This window comes from Mya arenaria, chromosome 1 (assembly GCF_026914265.1).
Source record: "Mya arenaria isolate MELC-2E11 chromosome 1, ASM2691426v1".
In the NCBI taxonomy this organism is placed as follows: Eukaryota; Metazoa; Mollusca; class Bivalvia; order Myida; family Myidae; genus Mya; species Mya arenaria.
The window spans coordinates 11,662,455-11,677,520 of NC_069122.1; the positions used below are offsets into that span (position 1 = coordinate 11,662,455).

At 33.4% G+C, this 15,066-nt stretch overlaps 1 protein-coding gene across 1 annotated transcript in view; it reads right to left on the reverse strand.

Moving 5' to 3' along the window:
• Window positions 1-6,173: 6,173 nt before the first annotated feature.
• Window positions 6,174-15,066, reverse strand: part of LOC128222385 (neuronal acetylcholine receptor subunit alpha-10-like) — an 80,248-nt gene continuing 71,355 nt past the window's right edge. The window contains exons 4-9 of the mRNA XM_052931395.1: window positions 11,144-11,253; window positions 9,720-10,261; window positions 8,358-8,541; window positions 7,878-7,887; window positions 7,488-7,595; window positions 6,174-6,575 (exon numbers count right to left, since the gene is read on the reverse strand). Of these exons, the coding sequence (XP_052787355.1) occupies window positions 6,174-6,575; window positions 7,488-7,595; window positions 7,878-7,887; window positions 8,358-8,541; window positions 9,720-10,261; window positions 11,144-11,253 (1,356 nt within the window). The remainder of the gene's footprint in view (window positions 6,576-7,487; window positions 7,596-7,877; window positions 7,888-8,357; window positions 8,542-9,719; window positions 10,262-11,143; window positions 11,254-15,066) is intronic.

The window sequence follows — 15,066 nt, forward strand, 5'->3', positions numbered from 1 at the left end:
TTTAAGATACTCATGTTCTTAGACGAGACCGATTGAATAACAGTTGTTGCTTTTCTGGCGGTCAATATAACAAACCAGTTTGCCTCGTCTTTATCGATTAATACATTAAAGATTAATATTTATGCGAAAAGCTACAGAAACAAGCTCAGCAGCAAATGATTTAAACATAAACCCGGTTTAATGGCACTGGGTAAACGCCAAAGACATAGAACTTAAAAACAAAAATCACAAACAAGAAACATTGAAGAGCAGCACAAAACTCCAGAAACAGCACAGTGCATACATACTATATATAAAAAATGGGTATGTTTATCACGGATTGTTACGTAAACATGTTTTGACAGTTGGCAAAGACGGCGATATTGTAACGTTGCAATGCACTCTACACGGTGTTCTGTCATAATCACATGCAGTCTGCTAGTCATGTCATCTTAGCAATATATTCAACGCTAATTATACCATGGAAACAACATGAACCAGCCCAGTAGTCGAACATTAAAATAAACCTGCTTATAGGCAACGGGCAAGGACCGAAACGACAATGAACTAGTGTATAAACATTACATACATGAATACAAAAACTACAGACAGACCACACACTCATCAAAATAAATTTACCGATACATGGCGGGATAACCGCTTTGGAACTCCTAGTGAAACACGATTTCACTTTAACAAATTTCCATTTTAAAGATATATGACATACAAAAGCTACTTGATCTGAACTAAAATGTTTTTTACCGGGAGCCCAAAATACAAACCATAACCGTATCAATTTGACAACATGTCATATTCGCTAAATCAATCGAGAAAAAAATCTCAGACTAGACAATCTTTATAACAAGAGAACGTGTTTCACAGACATTGACATATTTTATCAGATGCGATTACCAATCAGTGCAGGCAAATGAATTGTAGAAAAGCTATCGTGTCTCGTAATGTTCATATATGATGGCTGATTGTTGCTTCAGTTTGTCTCCATAAACAATAACTTTTAACAACAATCAAATATTACCAAAGTTATTTGTATAACAGTTGATAACTGAAAAAGGTTTATTAGTCTGAAAATAGCTAAGTCTAACATACAAACATGCTAGAAAATGGTTTGAAAAAATAAAGAGGTGGTATACACTATATTGGTATGGAAAGGTAAGCGCATCGCCGTATTGGAAAAAGCAATAAACAGTGGGTTAAGCTTTACCATGTGCACTCTTCGCAGTCCGCTCAGTTAAATGAATATGTTGAGGCGTTGCTGAAATCCTAATGTATTCGCCAGATCGCAATTTTCTGACTCAAAAGCCTTCCGTATGATCTTGGGAGAAATATTTCACGTTAAAATTAGTTTGCGGTAACCCCTAGGTGTCAGCTGAAGAAAAGCGACATTTCTTAAGTGTCCTCGACACAGAAAAACCAATTTGGAAAAAAATGGCTAAGCTCATGACAGCCTATAATCTGGTGTAATATATTTGAGGAATAGTCAAGAGAATGATTACAGAGAATCAGGCATATGCAGTCACTGTATCAAAATAAAGAAATCAGCGATCCGTTTGCCAGATTTGTTTTCTCTATGCCAGATTAAATTCATTTTACTATATTGTTAGCTCTTAAGGTCTACGTTCAAATGTTACCAGTATTGGCTTGTCCGGGGCTCGGCTTAATAGAGTAGACCTGGGCAATTTAGGGCAATGTACCGGTATTCATAAACACCTTATGTCATTGCCTAACTAAAGTCATTTTCTTAAGTTAAATAGTTCACTGCTCATATGATATGATTACTTGGGTATGTCTAAATATTTATTGTCATCATTTTCATGTAATATTCATATTTTTTAACAGTTGTACTTTTCTTTTAATTTGCTGATGAAAATGTAAGGAAATCAATGAAAATTAAGAAATGACTGGAGATGTTCTGTTAATATCGCCCATACTTAAAACAAAGGTAGTTTAAAAAACCAAGAGATCCAGGTATCGGATCTCCATGTATTTCACTCTGTTTATTCATCTCTGCTGATGCCTCTTATTGCATTGAAGTATTCAAGTTGTGCTGGAACACTGTGTGGTCAATCCATAATGCAGACAATGAGCGCGGCGCAGGCAGACAACTCTAAGAAACGAGCAACAATTCTAAATTAAGGTATTTTAAGTTCATTTTGTCAGATCGACATCGTTCTGAGTTTTATTTTATTATTAGGTGATTCCCCTTTACACATGATAATATACACGTTTAAAACCATCCGATAATTTGTGCATTCTGTCAGATCCTAAAAATGTTAATCTCATCTATCAAAGTAGTCCAATGATATTTGTTTGTTAAATAAATCACATTTTGAATATCACTGGATGATTTTAAGGTAAAACTGGGATTTTTTTTGTGAACAATTTCGAAGAATTAATCAAAAATAAATTTAATCATATTTTTACTTATTTCTAAGAATATACCTTCAGGAAGCTACACTATTGCATTTAGATAGATAGTGGAAAACATTTTTGGCATTAAAACATATTCAAATAGTGGATTTGGATGCAAACAGAATTTCAACAAATTATCTAGTGTTTGTGTGTGCCTTGCTTGTCCGTTGAAAATAATCTTTAAATGGATTTGCTCAGCAAGTATTTGCGTCAACCAAGGCATCTTGTATAGAATGTCATTCAGAAAACACATTCATATGCAGTATAAGAGAAAAGCTTCTCAGTGAACTAATCTGAGACCACTAAATACATTTCCTTTATGCTCTATAGTTAATTTATTTGCAAGCGGAATATCAATGATCACTTAAGTTTTATATCCCCCAACATCATCTATTGAATAATAAAATGTCCCTTTGAACATAAAGCAACATGTTTATCTTATAATTAAAATATTATTTGTCGAACGCTGAAATATTTTTTTCGATACAATTATGAAATCCCGCGTAAGAGTACAAACAAAAATGTGAATATATAACCAAAAAGTAGATCCAGCATGTTCAGCGAGTGGTTTTAAACCACAAATCATTCAACTTCAAACATATAAAAAGGAAAGATAGCCAACACTTGGTTTTACCAAACTTTATTCATTTTTATGAGTAAATAATAATAAAACAAACACGTGTTATTCAGTGCATTTACTTCCTAATTATGGTAGTTTGCCTGAAATGTAATCTATGAAGTCCTGTAATTTTAATTGTAGTTAGTGATTTATAGAATAATACATGATTGACAATGGCTTTTGGTTGATAATTGCTTCAGTGGGAATAATAATTACCTGTTTGTAATATTCTGCAAATATATGGTGTTTATAAATTGGAAATCTAACTTATCTTAAATCATCTTATTTTACTCGTGAATGCTAATCTTCTACAGTTTGCATTTTAAAATATTTTCCAAAAACATCATAAAATCTTTAGCAAAACAGGCTACATCGTTACGCAAATAAGCTTTAATACTGACCTTCTTTCAGTTGAGTGAAATGATACGGATGATTTTGGATGTTTTTCGTCCTAGCCCATTATGGTCAGTCTCCTCCACAATTTTCTGTTCATATATGTAATGTCTAAAGATAAATACGAGCTGGCTGAAAATGCCGCATTACTCAGAATTATTAACTGAGAGTTTAGTGGTTTTCCTTGCCGATGGAAGTTGTTTATATAATCATGGTAATTGTAGTTTATATATTCTGCGCAAGTAATTGCTATCACTAAATGTTGAATTGTCGGTATTTTTTTTTAAATTTCAGTAGCCTAGTAAGTCACAAACTGTTATGATTATAAATCCTTATGAAAAAGAGTGTCCAAATTATAAATTGTCGAAATATTTATTGTTTAAATGAAATTGTATGTTTTTCGTTCTAATTAATTTGACAAATTGAACATTGATCACATTATGTCACTTTTGTTAGAGCTTCCTCTATTTTATACAGTCTATAAACATATATAGATTAATCTTTGAAAACATTCTTCATTTGTAGCTCAGTTGATTAACTTCAATTAAAATCCATTTACTTAAACACTTAAACTATTAAATGAATGCAAATAAAGTATTATATACACTATCTACTATATTCCTACGTGTTGACAGATAGCATTTTTTCTTGTTTAACGAGATAATTGCTCAGATATTTTGATAATGAATGGATAAGTTACCCTAGTCTTCGTTTACTTCAACATCGAACGACTATGAGGAATAAAACACCGCGAAAGGGCTAGTCTTTAGAAGAATTATTGCCACCTGATCAAGTGCTTTTAAGAATAAAATATATGGTCTAGGATTTAAATAATAAGGCCACTTTAGTAGTAATTTGAATTGCAAAATAACTTCGGCCTTAACGGAAAACGCAGACGTGGCACATGGATTGATCAAACGTTCGATGGATTTCAACCATCTGTACAAGTTGATGATTAAGCACTTCATTTTCTAAAAGTTTAAAGAAATCTTACATTTATTGATAGAAAAAATGGAAACATACTGTAGCATCTTATAGTTTTACTCTTATCTAAATTCTAAAAACGACCCTGAAAAGGAAAATATTTTTTCTGTACATAAACGTTCATTTAAAGCACACATTTAATGTAAATATTGTCGTTAGTAAGAGATCTTCACTTGAATTGACACAGAGTGCACTGTGTACACATTAGCTTTGTAGCTTTGTCAATGCATGGATATGTCATAGTAGGATATTAATGTCAGTAAAAAGTAATAACAACTATTGTAAAGACAGTTATATTAACTTATGTTAAGTCACTTTCGTATACTCAATGTTGTTCAAGACTGTGGTCTTATACTGTAGGGAAAACCGGAGTGCCCAGATAATACTCAGTTGTCCGGCTTCGTGACACCCAACCGATTTGCCGTACGCAACCGGAGATGCCTTGGTGAAAGGAGAGTGCGCTATACAGGACAACCGTTTTAGCTCTGAATGCACATTTTGCTGGGGGTAATGTCTTATACTTTCCAACACAGAATTTGGCACGTCCATCACAAGGTTTCAAACTTTATTTGTCAATTGGAACTTTAGTTATCATAATACATTATTTGTAATGAAGTGAATATAATGTTATCAAATGATTATCAAATAATGGTCATTTACGATGCTTAAAAGCAAACACCATACAGAAACAATCATATACAATAACATAAAGAATTAAAAACTCCCAAAATCTTAAAAAAAATCATTCACCATAAGCATACATTGTACATGATTGACAATTGGGTTTGTACCAGTAGATTTCTTTCTTAAAAGCTAATTAAAATAACAAAATGAATATCTGTTAAAGAATTATTTGCAATAACTTTTCATAATAATGATTTGAACGCTTCTAATTTTAAGGGATCAAAACTGTTTTTATAAAAATAACATCGTCGGATATGTTCCGTACTTCCTGTATTCGATAACATTAGAACGCTTAATTGCGATTCAAACTTTAAAAACTTTTAATGTGCTATTTCGTTTTTTTTTGTTCAAAATTGTTAAATAGTTTTCGCGTTGCATTTCAACAAAACAATACAACATACAAATTGTGATATTTTACAAAATGCCGAAATTAAAGAATGATTTAAACTTCTTTTTTGGACAAAATAATTTTAATCCACCCTTTCTCAGCCTGAAGAGAAAATACTAAAATGAATAAGTCAAACAATTTCACGACATGATTTTTTGGCTTGACATATCAGTTCAAATCATATTTTCAAATAGAAGATATCTTTCTAGTCGGGTATATGTGCCATCGCCTTACCATTAACGTATAATTGTAACATTACATAGATGCATTCAGTAGCATTTCTTCCATAAACATTCCACATGTCATGCTTTTTAAATACTGATAACAAATATAATGTTCGGGTTTTTCGTAAAATTGCGGCTTGCAAAGAGGTTTTATCCCAGACAAAATATAGACAAACTAATAATATTAACTTAATTAAATTATTTTTTATGAAACCTTTTGCAAGCCGATGCAAGTAAACTTTTCACACTGCTTCTTTCTGCTGAAATGGCTTAGTTTCGTAAATTGCCATATCACGACATGTACCTTTTGAAACACAATAAAATGGCAATCTGATCACACACTACCACGTGAGTTTAGTGGTAAACCAGATTCTAGTTGTTTACCGAGAACAACAATCACCTGACAAAACGTCGCCTGTACTTTGGCTAATTCCGAGACAAAATAAATCCCTCAGGAGAGAACAATCACACTTCAATCACCAGCTTGGAACATTACAGCACAAGTTGTGGTTAAAGTCACAGCCACAAAAATTGTCAAGAGAATTCTATCAATTATCCTAGCAACATGTTGCCACTCTAACTTAATTCTCTCTCTGTAGTCTTGTTCAGCTATCCTTTTCTCGTTCATCTCAATTGTAGCATTTACTCGCGTTAAAACTCTCATGAAAAAGGTTTCAACATTTTCAATAGAATTCCCGCCATTTTCCGTAATGTTTGAAAAAGGGAAATTACTCTGAGTTGCTTGTTGACTGCTACTTCCGGCACTGGTGGTACCCATATGTGGAGCGAACCCATTACAAGATGGCGTTGGAGTGGCGTCCGGTCTTACTCGTGAACTGAACGGATGATGTTCATTAAGCTGGTTCAGTATCTGCTGAATGAAATGAAAACCCGTTATCCATAGATGGGACTTAAAAGGATAATCAGTACTTTGCTTGGCCAGGGTTTTTCATTCCTTTGGTTATTTGGGGTGTTTATACGGACATGAGCATTTGTCTCCTTAAAGCTTAGAACTTTGCAATAAATAGCATTATTGAAACCACGTGTTCTAATCAGTCAATGGAAATCAACCTTGCCATTGTTGCTGCAAAATCCCGCGAGTGTACATCGTCTGAGAAAATACATTTTTATTTCCATCTCATCCCTTTCTTTCAACACAGTTCATTATTTTCCCACCTTGATTGTCTCATTTAATATCTTATGCCTTCCATTGATGAACTTGAAAGGATTTCATTAGATTATTACATGTATGCTGTTAAATATTTTGCTTCCTTTGCAAATATTTGCAATTATCTATATGCACGTGTCTTTGGATTGTATGTTTTATCTGGGGTTTGTGGCTATGAATCGAAATCCAAAATGCATACAACCAGAGTATACAATAATTATAACCAATGTATACAATTGTTATTGCATTTCAATAAATATGGTCAGATACAAACATAACTGGTCTGGTGTTGATTTCTGACCAGCCAGGGATGTAATAAACATAGCCTTGTATTACAAATACATACAGTTAGTTTAAAATCAAAATTATTAATCATTTTTATTTGTAAAATGGGTGTCTCATACTTTTATCTAAAGGCACTAAAGTCTCAGTCGTCCCGTATGCAAACTGGCATGATGTCCTCTACTGAGACATTAGCAAATATTATTGGATGGATGATAGACTGTACCACTGGGGCATAAAACTTAAATTAACAAACGTCAACTCAAACCATAATAAACAAAAACAAAAGCATTAACATAATGAAGGCAACACTCTTTGCAAGATTGAACTACTTACAAATGCTTGAGCTCGCTGCGTGTTTGCCGAGTCTAAACACGTCTCCTCTTCCCCCGACATCTTGAACCGTGTGTAATGGCCGTCGCTTGTTGACCCTCCCGGCATATACTGCAAGCGGTTCAAAAAATGAACTATGATGCGTTTGCAATTGTTTGTGGCCCAAATATAATTTAAATATTATTCAAATGGTCATCTGCTTATGTTTCAAACCACGATGTTGACAACGTTGTAAAAGGAATTGGCAGCATTTTTTATATGCAAATGAAATTATCAAAATAGTGTCTCCTTATCTGGAGCCTTCGAAATATTCATTGTGCATTGTAGTCATCAACGCTTTCGATCGAGTAATAGAGGATTACATAATTAAATCTCTTTCTGATGTTATTTAACCCAATGCTTGCTGTGACACAAACGATTGAACAAAAAACTAGAGCTCTTCTGTTTTCTGTTGAACGCTATAGATGTACACTATATGCCTACGAAAAAAAGGCTGACATCGAAACTCAAATTATCGTTACTCGAGCTTTTCTTGTCATTTCGATTTTTTCTAGGTTATAGCCTGTTTTCTGGTATCAGATTTCAATCATGCGTTGAACCGGAACACTTCTTTAAATTGAACTATTCATGTAGTTGCATTTCCTTCAACATGCATACAAATACATATACATTTCGAAAATTGTAAAAAAAATAGCCACAGTCACCGTCTAATGGTTGTTGTATTCATAGCTGTCATCAAAATTGGTGAAACGCGGAGCTATTGTCAAACATGAACTTTCATGACTCAATACAAGGATATATATTCATCTGTTTGCGTATTGACAAATTGAGTAATGATCACTCTTGAGGCCTACATATAGTAAAAATACTTACCGTTGTTGATTCAAACTGTGTCCTAGCGGCATGCAAAACAGCTGTGAGAAGACACCAAAGCAAATAATCTTGATTGCGCTAGGAACCTCGTGACCGCTGTTACCCTTGTGGTGTATATTGAGGGTCACAACCGTCATCCCAGTCGCAGTAGAAACAATAAATATGGTAATGCCGTAATATATCCCTGAAATGTAAGGTATTGTCAATGGTTAATGGAGTCAATTTGCAATCAAATGATATCATGTTTTATCAGTACAACGATAAATAAATTGAATGGATTGTCAATGAAGAAGCTTTCTGTAAATAAGAGATGTACAGTGTCCCTGGCCGAATATATGGAACTAGGTTAATTGTTCTTTTATTAGCACCAATATGACAAAGTACAATGTTAATGAAACGGGCGAGCGTTTTTTCTCTCCAAACACACTAATGCTATGACCTTTAAACCAAATTATATTCTGGTATTTAGAAAGGCCATTTTGGTATGCTTTAATATAAATCGTTTATAGCCTTACAACAACTTAGGTGTCCGAAACAAGATTTGTAAAAAGTGGTATCGAAATGCTTCAATAACATGTAAATGTATCTGTCAACAACTGGTTTAGTGCTATGTCATCCAGGTATAAGAATAATTATAAAAGTGTTTCTCGATATCGTTATCACCTGCTAAATGTTGAATCTACAACGCTCAGTTTTAAGAGGACATGCATATACATATATTATATCAACAGATGGATGCACCTTATTTATAATTGCATGAGCTGTTGAAAACCAAGATGACGGCGTTTAAGAGTATCAGTGAGAGACTTGCAAACGTGATGAAGGCCAAGTGCGATTTTTATTTCTTCGGTTATCATGGACAAAACAAGTACAAGTCGAGTTTGGGAACCATGGTTATAGTCTCGTGTAAAATAACACATCCGTTTTTACGATTGTTTACAAATAATAATGTAATAAAAAATAATGACATTATACGAATTAAAGGCACGGCATAATACAATACATTAGCTCTGTAACATGTCTAGAATATCTCAATTATTTAAGTCATGTAAAGTTCCTTTGTCAAGTTAATTATAGTCCAACTTACAACTACCATGCTATAACTAACCACTTTCCTTAATCAGATATGATGAAAATAATCTAGAGAATACATGTAACAGTACTTGAAAACACACCGATTCACATATAACTGCATACATTGCAACATGTATTTACTAATGTTTCACTAAACATCCAAATGTCGTTTAAGACAAAATTCTAACATGGATATCTCATCATGCAAACTTTTTTTATCCGCTAGTCTGCATGCGTTAATATTATGTACAGCGTTCGCCTTACCTTCGCAAACATATCTTAACTTACCAATAAGGGGCAGTACGTTTGAAGTTGGTGGCATGTTCTCCGCAACAAGCATCATAAAAACGGTCATCGAGAGAAGCGTCGTGATTCCCATGGTCACTTTTTCCCCGCTGTCGCTAGGAATATAAAACCCCAAAAGCGCCACTAGGGTGATGAGGATGCAGGGTAGAAACATATTAAAAATATAGAATAGAGGCCGCCTCTTGATGTAGATGTAGAAAGTTATATCGGGGTAGGGTTCCACGCAGCATGAATAGTAAACAACGTTACGTTCGACGTCGAGTTTCAATAAATCCCATTCACTGTTAGGATGAAAGTTCGATAGGTCTCCTTCGTTCGTTGTGATCAGTAGATTGATTTGAAAGCCGTCATATGTCCACGAAGCAAACTGCATAGAACAGTTTTGGACATCGAATGGGAAATACCGTACGTTGATAGCGCACGAGCTTTTAAATATCACCATTGACAACCACGTTATGTTGCCGTCTGCAGTAACTATCACATTTGAACTGATCCAGGAAAAGTGTGTTGTAGAAACGTCCGCGCTGGAAATAAGAAAGAAGAACGACAGCTATATGCATTATAACAACCACGATACATATAGTTTGAAGTCACAATGACATATGAACTTATCCAGAAAAGATGAGTTGTTGTAACGTCCGCGCTCGGAAAAAGAAACATGTCACTTTTAAGTCGTTGAAACTACAAATTAAAATATATTTGTTCAATGGTACAAAGTCCATTACTATCCGACAATGACAAAGTAAGCAATAATCATACTGGGTGGTTCCATAATTTTAAAGCGGAGTTGGGCAGTTTTATTTGATATATCTACAATAACTACAATTTTTAGGTGTATAAAAAGAGAATAACGGTATAATAATACCAAGACAAGCGGAGCAGTCAATGATTTATGTGTTTGGTAAAAGTCACACAACTTCACTGAACAACATACACAGAATACTCATTGACATTGACCTATAATGTTTAATACATGTTTGGTTTACAGTCTTCAAACTAACCCAAGACTCGGGTAAAACCAATTTACCACGACTTTAACGTTCAGTTAAAATTACATGATTGATTTACAGTCCTTGAACTGACCCAAAAGTGGGTAAAACCAATTTACCACCACTAAACATCACATTTGACCCAATCATTTTTCAAATCGAGCAAAGTTCAACTTATTAGCACCATCCGAGCCTGCATGAACTTGAGGAAAAAGGTTCAAAGCAGGAAAGCAAAATTAACAAAAGGAAACACAAACACAAATTCTCTTTCCCGGCCCTAGATCGGTTATACGAAGACTTTGCAAATAGATCAAAGTACTTTGTGTGACCGTTTTCTGGAAAAGTAATTTCAATTTAAGTTTGAAATTTTTACTGGGTATATGATGTTTGTTCGAAATATTGCAATAAATAACGCACTTATTATAAAGGAGGACATCTGGTTTCCATACGGAATCGTGCGGTAAACGAAGCACCTTAAGGCCGCCATACTTCTCCGGCTTCCAACGTAGGCCGTAGTCAATCCACATCTGCAATAAATGAATGTAGACCGTAGTCGACCCACATCTCAAATATATCAACATAGTATAATTAAGTCTACAGTTGGCATCATACTTCTTCGGCTACCAAGGTAGAGCATAGTATATCCACTTCTTGAATATATCAACTAAGTCTACAGTGGCAGGACCTTGAGGCTGTTTTACCTCTCCAGCTTCAATCGTAGAACATGTATAGGTTCTGGTAAGACATTTGGTCTTATCACCCTCTGTACGTCCGTCAATAGATCGAATAGTGGATTGGTTGGTAAATCAGACCAATCAACTTTTTTAATCTTTAAGATTGAATAATTAAAATAATTCACGGCATGTGTCTTGTCTTATATTGGCTGGGGTGTCTCTGTAGTTTAAATATATTTAATATAGCCCAGTTTACCCGAAAGTAGCAGCAGCCTTTCTCTTAATTTATGATATAAAATGAATGAAAATAACTCGAAAAAGTGTTTAAAATAAATTCACTTATTTTAACTTCGTTTTGAAGTCAATAATTAAGCCATAAAAAAAAATCAAAATTCAAATATAACATGCTGTACGACCATAAGAATTTCAGAAATGGACTAGTAAAATTTGTGACCTGTTCATCACATTTTCCAAATATGTGACAAGTTTGGTGTTTTAAGATCCCACAGTTCTCGATTAGTATCTGATCCCTATTTCAAATTAATCCAGGCAATGACGCATGCCAAGGTAATTGACTGGCAGATCTTTGTTTGGAAATACAGCCATTTTTTTTTAGATGAACGTTGATGTAATTGTCTTGAAATGGTCTGTATGATATATGTTGTAATAATTATTGATGATTATCACACACATGTTTACAATGTAAATTCTTAGATATTGTTACGTCATGACACAATATGTGAGTCAACGTACTTTGGATTATATTTCTGAAATTAAATAAAGCCAACTAGAGTAAGTAACATATATTATTGTGTACTCGGTCGTTTATCTGATTCTCACATCATGCAATAAACGGAGTCTGTCACTTTTTATAGGGTTACACAAAGTTTTCTTTTTATTTCTTGTCTTAGTGAACAAGGGATATTTATAACAATTGTAATTCGTCCTTATAAGTTCCCACATACGTTCTTTGGTTCATGAATAATTGACAGACAAACGGATTATATCAATAATAAAACATCATCAGAAGTTGAAATAAGAGCTCTATTGTTCACAATTATTTGAAAATATGACAGATATTGCTTCATTTTACCGAAAACAAAACATGATTAACATTTATTGTAGCATTCAAATTTGCATAATCGCTGTTAAAATGTGGTTGTGAAATTCTCGCATACCATTAACTATTGTCCAAAGGAGAAATTTAAATGAATCATACAAAAGTAATTGCAATCGGTTTCTGAATACCTGCCATATATTTATCATAATTCAAAGTATGTTTTGGTCTGAATTGCAGCCCAAATAACAGTTATTATATTCTATTGTAATACACAAGGTCTTCGGAAGTCCTAAATCCATTCAACGAATGTTTATGTCGCTGATCTGGTCCTAAAGTATCAATACATATAAAGTTCTTTATAACCGGATTAAGCTAAGCTAATGATTTTTTTTGTTTTTGGTATAATTAGTGCTTTTTCGGACCTTAAAAGGTCAAAATGATAACAATAATCACGATAAACTAATTTTTATTGAGAACAATCAAGATTAGGAAAGAAATTGGGCTTAATGAAGAAAGCATTTCAAGCTTTTTACGCTTAAGAACTTTCGAGAAATTGGAACCTGATGTGTGTATACTTTGCTTTTCTATGTTCATATAGTATAAATTAATATTTCAAGTGGTTACAAAGACGATAGACTATTTATCTGGTATAAGCCTTAATAAAGATATGTGATGTTTTGTTCTTGCGGCAAACAGATCTGTAATGGTGTTTCTTAGCTCTTACAGCTTATTATCATACATTACACAAGGCTGATTTTTTTCGCAAAGTTTATGTGCACTAAAAACTGTGTTTATTTTTGGAATATATAATCGCGGAACATGATATCTAATTATTCTATTGACGGCAAAATCGGGCTTTTCTCATTATTATTATAAATAATGCATTATCAGTAAAAGCTTGATTTTTAATAGCTTTTGCTCAGATTGGAAAAGTCCAGTAAATGTGTTATATATAAATGGAGTTCATGGAATACATGTGGAAGATGACACTACAAAGAAAAAAAAAACTTGTTAAGTATAATGAACTAATGGTTATGTACATTATGTTTCCATATTCGTTTATCGATTAATATTAGGGAGATTTCGAACCAGTATTATCTTATCAAATCACAAAAAAGTGGGAGAAATGTCATTTGAGTTCATGTTTTCAATAGCTATTTCAGACTGTCAAATACACCAAAAATCTTTCAAATTGTTCTAAAAATGACCGATAGTTTTATTCTCTGCTTGGATTTATGTACTGATCACCTCTGGCATGACCTGTTCAAATTAAACCCAAGATTTAGATTTATCTTATGTTTTCGAAGGGGAACTGTTTCGGCATTGGGGAAAGGTGTAGGCGGTACATATGGCAGTATATTTGTGTATTGTCGTGTGTGTGTGCCATTTACGTTCGCCTGAATGTAACTTGGCTTTTGCCTGTAATATGTTAGCACAATAGACGATAATGACGATTATACGTAATCCCACACATCAATTTCCGCATAGAGAATATTGCCTTTCTGCATACCTCGAGAAATGTCTGAATGTCTGAATATTTGGTTTAAGAAATAGACCAATTTGTCATTTGCTGAAAGCGGTTTTCAACAATGTGATGGGCTTACTGGACTAGTTTTTCGTCAAAGATTTTCAGAAGAAGCTGTGCAGACGCTTTAGTCAATTAAGCACTATTGTATAGCTGATTAAATGTCTTCTACATCATAATAAATTTATGTCGCAATCATTTCGTTCGATCACTGGTTTGCATTCAACTTAAACGTCAAAAGAAATTGTAAATTTGACGAGTTTCATCAAAAGCGTAATATGAATGTATGCGTCCAAATTAATACCGTAGCAATGTATTATAATGCTTAGATCACCAGCCATTCGGCAACTTCAAATGATAAAATCAAGTCTGAAATGGTCATGTTTTGAAATAAAAAAAAATATATGATAAAAATTAAACATTAACTAGCGGGAAAACAAATAATGCATATTATTTAGAGTAAAATGTAACCATAATTTTCCTCATTATGCTTTTCTTACTTGATATTTGCTAAATGTTTACATATCGTCATTATATCGATTACATTACATTACAACGAAACATGCAATAAAGTCATTTGAAATTGTATACTTTCAAATCACTTTCAAATACCTAAGAACGGCTGAATACATGTCATATATCAATCTTTCCAGTACATTGCGTGTTGCGACTCTGTTTATCGATATCGCTCATTGTCAATCGACTGTTCGCCGAAAGCAATTTTAATCTCTAACAATTACCCGTTGACAAAAAATTAATTCTATTTCCGAGGCTATGTACTTTAAACATTACGACATATATATTTCTAACCGAATTGGGTGAGAATTTTACTTGGATTAAAAGCTTAAAAAAACATGTTAAACCTAATACCGAATCGGAGTAACACTTTAATGTAAGGTATTACACTCTAAAGAGTTTAACCTCAGTTTTTCACATGTTATGTAAACATGTTTTTGTGTACTTAATACACATGATGATTTCGCATGTAGCGAATTTTGACTATTTCAGCCTCATTTGTTCATTCTGATGTATTTCATTTATATAATTTCTCCGATATTGACAAAAGGAATTTAAGGATTTA